Raw genomic sequence first — 12,042 nt, 5'->3', positions numbered from 1 at the left:
AACTCGAGGGATCTCGGGTTGGACTTGGACTGGACGGTAGAGCGACGGTCTCGCTTCTAGCAGGTTGGGGTTCGACCCCCGACCATGTAAGTGGTAGGGCACCATTCCTTTTCCACCTCGTCCTATCCCAGCTCCCTATCCTCATATTCCTTCCAAGTGTTATATTTGGCATAGTGGCTTAGTGCTTTCTCCTGTTAATTACCTTAAAACTGTAAAACAATGGTTTATTTTTACATTTCATGTGCACGGAATTATATAACGTCTCCGCTATTGGGGGGGGGGGGAGATATAAGCCTAAAGTATAAAGTTCGTTATCTCGGGACAGGCACCTAGTGTATATATATGCATGTTAAGCTTATATCGAGGCTCTCCCAAGGTCGAATTACTGGCCCTCTCCAGGATGTACGCCACTACAGTTTACCAACTCCCGGATATCTATTTACTACTAGGCGAACAAGTGCATCAGGTGAAAGGAGACATGGCCCAACCATATTTGTATCCCGTCCGTAATTCGGACTTGGGATTCCTGATTGTGAGTTGCAAATCAACCCAACTGTACTACCCCCGACCCCCGACAAATAAAGCTACAAATAAAACTGATTTAAGTGTTCACACACTGTTTAAAATCGATAAGTGCATGAACGATGAAGAACTTGTGAGTGAAGTGTGAGCCACATCTGACGCCTGAAGCCAAGAGACGATGGACTCCAGGGGCCAGATTCACGAAAGCACTTACGCAAGCACTTACGAACGTGTACATCTTTCCTCAATCTTTGACGGCTTTGGTTACATTTATTAAACAGTTTACCAGCATGAAAACTTGCTAATCAATTGTTGTCATTGTTATAAACAGCCTCCTGGTGCTTCGGAGCTCATTAACTGTTTAACTATTGCAAACAAAGCCGCCAAAGATTGAGAAAAGATGTACAGGTTCGTAAGTGCGTGCGTAACTGCTTCGTGAATCTGACCCCAGCAGACGCCGTTACAACATCACATCAACTTCAGTAGTGAACCTGTGGTGTAGTAGAACCTGTAGTGGCCCTTCAAGTCAACTTACTTAATTCAAAGTTATTCCTGCTATGTCATAAATTAAAAGATATAGGAGTTCCTCAGAGACAACACCTCATTACTGCTACTGCTTCTCTTACAAACGTGAATAGGTTGTAAAATACGCAGACATATATGCTGAATGCTGAACTGCAAGCTGCTGAACTTGGTGTGAATGAATTAGGAGTCCGGAGGGGGTAAAAGGACCTTCACATGTGACACTGCCAATTTGACGTACACGTCCAACGGAAGATTGGACGTATCACAATGGGGTTTGACATGTACTCACCTAGATGTTCTTGCGGGGGGTTGAGGGGCTCTTTGGTCCCCCGCTTCTCAACTAGCAATCAACTGGTGTACAGGTTCCAGAGCCTACTGGGTTCTATCATATCTAAATTTGAAACGGTGTATGGATTCTGCCTCCACCAGATCACTGCCTAATGCAGTCTAAATAAGTGTGAGGGTAAATATAATAATATTATATATATATATATATATATATATATATATATATATATATATATATATATATATATATATATATATATATATATATGCAATTGACGATCACAAAACACTGATCATTTTATGCGGAAAATCCACAGAGAAATATGAAATGAGGTGAACGTTTCGGCTTTGTTAAAGCCTTTGTCAACACCAGACTGACTCAGACTGAGTCAGTCTGAGTCAGTCTGGTGTTGACAAAGGCTTTAACAAAGCCGAAACGTTCACCTCATTTCATATTTCTCTGTGGATTTTCCGCATATATATATATATATATATATATATATATATATATATATATATATATATATATATATATATATATATATATATATATATATATATATATATAGGGCCACCCACAAATACACAAAAACAAATATACATGATTAATAATGTATAATATTAAAATATTAATGTGTAAAATTAATTTGATCTCTATTGTTAATATTGATGATAACTGCTCTAAGCTTGCCTGATTACTAAGTCGTAATTCTTATAAAATAAAATGAATTCCCGCCTGTATTGACACAGTATTTTTAAGTCCTGCTGAAACTGTTACGTCTCGTGGGTGTGTGTTTTTCTACTTAAATTGGGCATATAAGGTCGGTTTTCTCGCGGTGGAGGATTACTTCACGCCCTTCTGTAATTTGGTTGTTATATCGTATTGGTTTTAGAATGCTGTTTAAAACAGCAACTGTTTGCCGGACAGACATGTAATGTAGTTTGTTGTATGTCGAATATCAGTTTATTAGTGTTAGCATCCATCAGTCTCAGGAGACTGTGGAGTTGCGCTCTGGTTGTCAGTCTGGAATGGCCTCACCAGGGCGCCAAGTCAGAGTAGGTTGATACGGGGGAGAAGTTGTTACCCATGCAGCATGGGGTCCCATTTCCATGGCGCCGAAAGTCTCCAATGGAAAGGTAAGCACCAATACGATTGGTTCCAGCGCCGTTACAGGAACTCTTAGAAAGACGTTGAAGGTAACATCGAACAGCCCGAGGGGCTCCTGCTCCGCCCAATCAGTTTATTCGCACACTACTTTACTCGAAGCAGCACAATACTAGCCGCAACACTAGACAATACACACCACACCACCACCGGACGCAACACGCACGCACGCATGCACAACACACACACACCTACCCACGTCCCTACAGCACCGGTCCATACAGCCATGAATGTTTAAACACTCGACACCATATATGTATGATTGACCAGCGTTGGGGGCTCCGCTCACCGACTTGTCGTGATGGTACAGAAAAACAGGCGTGTTTGTGTCAGGTCCAGCTCGTGTGTACATTGAGTTCCATGGAGTAACAGCCAAGAATATCTTATACTTAATATGATAGCAAAAAGAAACATTAAAGTTAACACGCTCATAGCAGGTTTCTGCACATAAATGGAAGATACAGTGGAGGTATGATTGGAATATACAAGCTACTGAGGGAGGAATAGACAGTAGGGACAAGGCTCTTTAAGTTGAGAGAAGGCAAGACGAGAACACAAGTGAAAGCTGGAAACACAAATGAGTCGAAGAAAGGTAAGGAAACACACAAGGAGTACAGGGTACACTTAATGCACCTTATGTACTTAATGTACCCTATACGGGTGTGGTCAAAATCGGGAATGCAATGAAGTACGTTGGGGTGGGGAGGGGGGGGTGGAAGTCAACCCTCCATCCACAACGTTAAGGAAAAAAGATCGCCAAAGAATCTTAATATCAGGATAAACTAGGACGCGACAGGTACAATAAGGCTGTTAAGTGAAGCACAAACACCTTAGACGTCACTTTACCGTCGTCACTCACAGGTCACCTCTGTCGGACAATCTCTCACACCACGCCGATATAGCACCCAGGGTTCGAATCTTGGGCACAAAAGAGCGGTTGGGGGCACCTGATCCTTAATCATTCACGAAGCAGTAAAATGGAACTAATATGTAAACCAACTGATGGATCAAGTTCCACAGAGATCTAGTAAGATAAGACTTAAGATAAGCTGTCTCAAGGAAGAGTTCAAACATCTTCCAAAAAATCACAAGCAATCAGATCCTGAAAAAATATTAATGGAAGCGGCTTATAAACAGAGTGCCTGAGACATGACCCAGAATCCCACTTGAAGAATTAGGTAAAATAATATATACATACACGATGAAATCACAAAAACTTTATATATATATATATATATATATATATATATATATATATATATATATATATATATATATATATATATATATATATAATATATATATATATATATAATATATATATATATTATATATATATATAAACAAATCATCGGTGTGCGCGTGTACGGTGACACTCATGACGCTGGTTCGATTCCTGTAGCTCTACTTAATTGTTTGAAAAGATGCAGCATTACGAAACAAAAATCGATACAATAGACGCGGATACAGCACACTAAATTTCCCTGAAAATACGCAAATAAATTTCCCCTTTCTGCCCTCCTCTCTTTCGCTAGCTTCAAATGAAGCAAACAGTGAGAGGCGGAAAAGAGGGTCTTAGATAAATAGGCAGAGCAACAAGTAGCCTTGATAATAGGGAATAATATAGCCGGCTTGAAGTCACGCAAAGTTCTGTGACTCACATGCAAGAGCTCCAAGCTGCTGCTGTTATTGTGTTTTGTGTTTGATTGAATGAATTAATCATGAGTTTCCATTCCTGTGTTGTGTTGTTAAGAGATGTGTTTGATGCCCTCACAGCCTCCTCCACCCCCCTCCCCACCTGGAGCTAACTGTTTGGTTCCAGAGCCATTCCGGAGGAGAATAGTTTTTACTATTCATAATTACCAGAGAAGAATACTCAATTTGTGTCATTATTACGAGATAATTGTATCACTCCTCGCCAAAATGATATTCTTTCTTGCACTCCTCTCTGTGCCAATACAATATTCTCTGTATTCATAGCACCGGGAATGAAAGCAACACAAACTCGACACCAACACAAACTCAACACCAACACAAACTCGACACCAACACAAACTCAACACCAACACAAACTCGACACCAACACAAACTCAACACCAACACAAACTCGACACCAACACAAACTCGACACCAACACAAACTCAACACCAACACAAACTCAACACCAACACAAACTCGACACCAACACAAACTCAACACCAACACAAACTCAACACCAACACAAACTCAACACCAACACAAACTCGACACCAACACAAACTCAACACCAACACAAACTCAACACCAACACAAACTCAACACCAACACAAACTCGACACCAACACAAACTCAACACCAACACAAACTCAACACCAACACAAACTCAACACCAACACAAACTCGACACCAACACAAACTCGACACCAACACAAACTCAACACCAACACAAACTCGACACCAACACAAACTCAACACCAACACAAACTCGACACCAACACAAACTCAACACCAACACAAACTCAACACCAACACAAACTCGACACCAACACAAACTCAACACCAACACAAACTCAACACCAACACAAACTCAACACCAACACAAACTCGACACCAACACAAACTCGACACCAACACAAACTCAACACCAACACAAACTCAACACCAACACAAACTCAACACCAACACAAACTCGACACCAACACAAACTCGACACCAACACAAACTCAACACCAACACAAACTCGACACCAACACAAACTCAACACCAACACAAACTCAACACCAACACAAACTCAACACCAACACAAACTCGACACCAACACAAACTCGACACCAACACAAACTCAACACCAACACAAACTCAACACCAACACAAACTCAACACCAACACTACGAGCCCCCCAAACAATACATGCCGTTGCATTACTCAACAACACCAATTTGCATGCACGCTTCCCCTGGACCAAAACAATGACCCTGCACCTAGTGCAAGTCAGACCTTCAAGCACTACACACAAACAAGGGCCAGATCCTACGCAAAAATAAGTACACTCATAATTTACACGTTCAAAAACAAAACAAAAACACTTTTTTTTTTTACAAAACCTAAAACCATTTGGCGCAAGAAAAATGTAATTCATTGTAATACAGCAACAGCTCACTTTTGCAAATATTGCGAGACAATAAATTTCAGAAACGTTACAAGAGAATTGCAAAAAATGAATCTGTGGAACAAGCATCCTTGCTTCAAAAAACAGACGAGCATCAGTTAGATCTGTAATTTTTCGACTTAAATGAACAAGTGGGTCAGTTTGGTCGGGGCATTTGTTAACGGGAGGGGAAAAAACATATTCATGAATAATGGTAGTTGAAGGGGGAAATTAGGAGGTGGGGAGGGGAGGGCTGCTGTGCGAGGTGTGATGGGGGAGGGAAAGTGGGGGGGTGGGAGTTAGGGTAGGGGATGAGGGGTGAGGAAGGGAAGAGTGTGATGAAGGGAGAGGAGGAGGTACGAAGAAGGAAATGGGAGTGGGTTTAAACGAGGGGCAGTAAATGGGAGGTGGGGTGGAAAGCAGATGAGAGTGGAAGGCGGGGTAGTGGAGAGAGGAGGAAGGTATATGAGAGAGAGAAATGGACGAAGGAAGTGGGAAGACAGAGGAGAAGAGAAATGGGGATCAGGAGAGAAGGTGAAGTCAATAAAGTGCGCGAGAGCAAACAGAGGAATAATGCCACAGGCTTCAAAGTTTAGTTGTAACAAAACACAATATCCAGGCCGAGCATATATACCCCATCATGAAACACTTTGAGCTAAAATCAAAACACATCTTCCATTGACTCGAGTCCTTCCTTCCCAGAGTCTTCGAAGAACCAATTTCAGGAACTGAGACCACTTGTCTCCTGGACTCTAAGCACAATACAATTTCGTTAACATAATTGTAAGAAGAGACCCCCTTCCCCCCCAAAAAAAATGCTCCTTGTCTAAACATAAGCTCCTTTAAACAAGTTTCTTATTCCAGGCATCCTTTATGGGATAATCGATACACTGAAGCTGCTGCTTCAGCAACTCTTAAGTCTGTAAACATAGGATCCTTGAGACAGTCTCTTTCAGCTCCCTCGGAGAGAGACTATTCAGAAGCACGTGGTAGTGACGTCGAGGGGACTGGCAGCTCGTAAGTGAGGGGAAACGACCATCAATTTCCACCCTCTTTCCCTTCTCTTCCTCAGTTAACCCTCACATACAAGAAAAAAAATAGAAATACATTCCACAACGTCTACAGCCCCCCCCCCCCCCATTCCCTTATTTTGGAAAACGCAATACAGAGAAATATTTACCCGTCTATTTTTTTCCCTTTTCCGCCCTTCTTTTCATGTATTTATCATTTGGCGTTTTATTATTTCTCGTTTATCGTGTATATTTCTCGTCTTTGTTTATATATTAAGTTCTCACTTAACTGTCAACATGCAATTGTGTTCGATTCATGTGGCGGGGGGGGGGGGGAGATGAGGGTGTGGGTACTGCAGGTGGAGACAGAATGCCAGTGTTTAGATTGGGGAAAGTAGTCAAAATGCAATGTGTGGGGATGGAATGTGTGAATGTGGTATGTGGATGGGGTGAGAGGGTGGGGTATGTGGATGGGGTGTGAGGGTGGGGTATGTGGATGGGGTGAGAGGGTGGGGTATGTGGATGGGGTGGGAAGGTAGGGCTGGAGAGAACGGTTTAAATTTGGTGAATTTGTAGACTCTGATCTTCTGCGAAAGTAAGCCTCGTGAATGTTGTGTGAGGCTGGCCTGCGTATGTCTTGTGTATGCGTGCGTGCGTGTATGTGTGTGTAGGAGGGGGGGGGGGTGTCCGCCTGGGTGGATATCGAGGTATTTCCAGAGGTGTACACGCAAGCCTGCTATCGGAATTCCAATAACAAAAGTCGTAAATCTCAGTTACTGAATTCTCGGAAACTTCCATTAGGTGGAGAGTTCCGTCGTACACCGAGCACTAATCTCAGTCCGAGCACTGCCCGCGAGCCCCGAACACTGCTAGCGCCCCCAAACAAAGGTGTTCGGATACTAATAACGAAGAGAAGTGAATGTGAGGGGAAGAGGAGATTAGGCATTCCCTAACACCCCCCCCCATCTAGTGGTACTCAGTCTAGGGCCTGTAGGGGGGTGAGGGGTGAGGAGTGAGGGGTGAGGGGTGAGGAGTGAGGAGTGAGAAGTGAGAAGTGAGGGGTGAGGAGTGAGGAGTGAGGGGTGAGGAGGGATAGAACGCGGGTATTGGCAGGGTGCAGTGTGTGGCGTGCTCCTTGGGTCGCTGGCGGAGGGGTTAACAGGCGGGCTAGTTGTTAGAGCTCTAGGAAGAATATGGCGCCTTCACTACGTACTTCTCCTCCTTCTCCTCCTCCTCCTCCTCCTTCTCCTTCTCCTTCTCCTCCTCCTCCTTCTCCTTCTCCTCCTCCTCCTTCTCCTCCTCCTTCTCCTCCTCCTCCTCCTCCTCCTCCTCCTCCTCCTCCTTCTCCTCCTCCTCCCTCTCTTCTCCCCTCCTCCCTCTCTTCCCCCTCCCCCCTCCCTCTCTCTCTCCCCCTCTCCTTCTCTCACACACACACACACTTTCCTGGAGTATGCAGCTCCAGCATGGAGTCCATATCTAGTCAAGCAAAAGACTAAACTGGAAAAAGTTCAAAGGTTTGCCACCAGACTAGTACCCGAGCTGAGAGGTATGAGCTACGAGGAGAGAGACATCGCTGGAAGACAGAAGCGTTAGGGTAGACATGATCACTCACATAAAAGATTCTTAAAGGAATTGATAGAATAGATAAAGTCAGACTATTTACCACAAGGGGCAGACGCAATAGGGGACACAGGGGGAAATTGAGTGCCCAAATGAGACATATGTTAGAAGGAACTTTTGTAGTGTCATAGTAGTTGACAAAGGGAATGCATTAGGAAGTGAGGTGGTGGAGACAGACTCCAAACACAGTATCAAGTGTAGAGATGATAGAGCCCAGAAGGCTCAGGAACCGGTACATCAGTTGATTAACAGTTGAGAAGCAGGACCAAAGAGCCACAGCTCAACCCCCGAAAGCACAACTAGGTGAGTACAAACATATTAGGGAGGTGGGAGCCGAGTGGACAGCGCTCTAGACTCATGGACCTAGGGACCGGGGTTCGATCCCCACAGACGGCGGAAAAATAAAATAAATGGGCAGTTTCCTTCACCCTGAGGCACCTGTTACCTAGCAGTAAATAGGTACTTGGGAGTTAAACAGCTGAAACGGGCTGCTTCCTGGGCAGACGGGGGGGGGGGGGCGCAAAAAATAATTAGTACTTAGTAACAATTGATTGATTGACAGTTGAGAGGCGGGCCGAAAGAGCAGAGCTCAACCCCCGCAAGCACAACTAGGTGAATACATACACACACGAGCCAGTGTAAAGTTATGGAAATGGGACTAGGTGACAGGAAACTAGCTGACAGGAGACTGGGTGACAAGAGACTGGGTGACAAACGATCAGTACACAATAAAGGGAAACTATCTTCCTGTGACGATCCGAGAAAGGGACCTGGGAGTGGACGTAACACCATATCTAACTCCTGAGTCACACACACAGATCGGATAACGATAGCAGAGTGCTCTACGCTAGCAAAAGTTAGAACGTCATTCAGAAACCTAAGTAAAGAGGCTTTACACTGCCTACGTGAGACCAATCTTAGAGTATGCAGCCCCCATCATGGAGTCCTGACCTAAGGAAACACATTAGGAAAATGGAAAAGGTTACAACATTTGCAACGAGGCTAGTCCCGGAGTTGCATGGGTTGGGATATGAAGAGCGACTGAAGGATCTAAACTTGACGACGTTAGAAAAAAGGAGGGAGCGAGTAGATATGATAGAAGCATACGAAATACTTAAGGGGAATTGACAGAGTTGAAATAGGCGTAATGTTTACAAGGAATACCAACAGAACAAGGGGACATGGGTGAAAGCTGGAAACTCAGATGAATCATAGAGATGTTAGAAAGATTTTTTTAGCGTGAGAGTAGTGAGGAAATGGAATGAACTAGAAGATAGTAAACAGGACAGGATGCCGGAAAACGTTAAAAAGGTATTTTAAAAACTTAAATAAGTTATCTTTCAAGATAATTCAAACAACTTATGTGGGGCAAATGCCGGAATATGGGGGAAAATCCGCTCCTTGTCACACTGGCTTTAGCACTTTCCCTAAATTACCTTATCTTACTTTACCTTACCTTACCACAGCATGTGAACATAAAATTAAACTCTGAATTCTGCAGTGGTTTGACTCATTCTGCCACTATACACTCTCATTTTTTAAGCATCTTGCTTTCTCTGTTCCTTCCCATGCCCAAATACTCGGGCTGGACGGTAGAGCGACGGGATCGCTTCATGCAGGTCGGCGTTTAACCCCCGTTTAATCCCACTTGGACGTTTAACCGTCCAAGTGGTTGGACACCATTCCTTCCCCCCGTCCCATCCCAAATCTTTATTCTGACCCCCATCCAAGTAATATATAGTCGTGTTGGCTTAGCGATTCCATTACATTCTTCATTCCCATTTCTCCTTCATCCCGTATATCAATTTTCTTTTCCCACTACTTCGTTTTTTTTTCTCTCTCACATTTACCTTCCTCCTACTTCCATTCCCCAGCCTTCCTCTCCCATCCTCTTCTCTTCCACCAAAATATTTCTCCCCCAGCCACGTATCCGCCATTCTACTCCCCCTCTATTTTCTTCCCCTTCCCTTCTGTAGCTTTATCTCCCCCATTTTCCCCTCTCAAACCACCTCTCCCCTACCCCCTCTTCCTCCCGCTTTCAATCACCACCCTTCCCACCCAACAACACCCTTTACCCCTTTTCCCTCTTCCCCTTCAACTGCTACTATTCATAAATATGTTTTTTACCCCTCGCGTTAACAAATGCCCCGCCCAAACTGACCCATTTGTTCATTAAGTCGAAAAATTAGAGAGCTAACTGATGCATGTTTTGTTTATGCAAGCCGGTAACTTGTGATGTTTGGTAGGCAGATTCACTTTTCCAACTCTGTAACGTTCTTGATATTTATCGTCTCGTAATGTTTGTAAAGTTAAGCTGTTGCTTTATTACACTGAATTACAACTGTTGTCCTGTATCATATGGTTTTAGTTTTATTTATTTAGATTTAGGCGTGTGGCTGATTATTTTTATTCGGGATGTGGAACTGGTTCATGGTGTATAGTGTCTGTTGGTCTCACATGGACCGACAAACACTGTCGGTCCCACATGGACCGACAAACACTGTCGGTCCATGTAGATGCATATTTCAACCTGTCCTCTTAAGAGAATGTCGCTATTTTAACGTATACTCTACGAAAGACCAAAAATTGTCGTACTAGAAAAAAAGGGATATTTTCTACAGTACCTAAATAAAATATTTATGTACTTGTGGAAATATGCGTGTACATTACTGTTGTGTTGAGTAGGGCTAAGCTAAGAAAACAGGTTGAGCTCTGCATGTAAATGAATGGAATAAAGATAAGGAAACACTCGGTCCCTGTACAACAAGTGGGGATCAGCTTGATAGAAGAAGTTGTGTAAGCCACCTCCATCACCCCCAACTTCATCGCCAGACACGACAAAGAATTCGAACATCAGTAAAATGATGACAAACGCACCAGGTGCGACAATGCTGGGAGGTGAATTACCACCTACGATTGATTGATTGATTGATGAAGATTAAGCCATTCAAGAGGTGGCACGGGCATGAATAGCCCGTAAGTGGTGGCCCTTTTGAACCATTACCAGTATCAAGAGCTGATACTGGAGATCTGTGGAGGCGCGACTGCACCCTGCGTGACGGGAGATGTCTCCCGGACCAAGTGGTGACCAGATGGACCTACCACCTACACTACCCGTGCATATATATACCCCCACCACATGCTCCCTTCCTATCACCTGCTACTCTCCTCACCACCTGTTATCCTCCTGCTCACCACCTGTTATCCTCCTGCTCACCACCTGCTATCCTCCCCACCACGTGCCATGCTCCCCTCCCCCTTATACCACCTGCTACCCCCTCATCCTCATCATTAACACCCCCAAAGTGACAGGATGAACAACCCAGCGGGTTTTCTTCCTATTGGAGAGTGTTGTACATTCTGCTATGGCGGTATGTCCACTCACAAGATGAGTGGCGCTGCCCAACAAACTCGCCCCTCGGGGCAAAATTTAAAATTTAAAATTAACACCCCCTCCCCCCCCACCCCCCATCAACCTTTCACCAACCCACCAGCCAGGCGCGGGAAGGTAGGAATCGAGAGAAGCTCAGATCACCGCTCGTTCTTACCTCCTAAACTGTTCTAAAACTAACTACAGGGTACCAAGTTTTAGCCTTTATGGGTGGAGGTGGCTTCCACCACTTCTTACAGTCTTCATTAGCCATGGTCTATAAAGAGAGAATATCTGTGTCAGTCCGAGATTGAAAGCCATACACTTGGAGCTAGAGCCTTACTAAGCTTTGCAGGGTGACTGGTGGGTCTTCATCAAGGGTTATAAGCGGGGCTCAACAACCCCCCCTATGCCT

General features: G+C 44.1%; 1 protein-coding gene across 1 annotated transcript; it reads left to right on the top strand.

Annotated features, from left to right (window-relative positions):
* The first annotated feature begins 4,488 nt into the window (after positions 1 to 4,488).
* Positions 4,489 to 5,523, top strand: LOC138365271 (uncharacterized). Its single transcript, XM_069325549.1, has one exon. It carries the CDS (start codon positions 4,489 to 4,491, stop codon positions 5,521 to 5,523), a length of 1,035 nt encoding a protein of 344 aa, XP_069181650.1.
* Positions 5,524 to 12,042: the final 6,519 nt, after the last annotated feature.

The sequence above is a fragment of the Procambarus clarkii genome, chromosome 16, assembly GCF_040958095.1.
Source record: "Procambarus clarkii isolate CNS0578487 chromosome 16, FALCON_Pclarkii_2.0, whole genome shotgun sequence".
NCBI classification, from domain to species: domain Eukaryota; kingdom Metazoa; phylum Arthropoda; class Malacostraca; order Decapoda; family Cambaridae; genus Procambarus; species Procambarus clarkii.
Note: the sequence above shows the minus strand (reverse complement) of the source record. Positions and strands in the feature narration are given on the sequence as shown.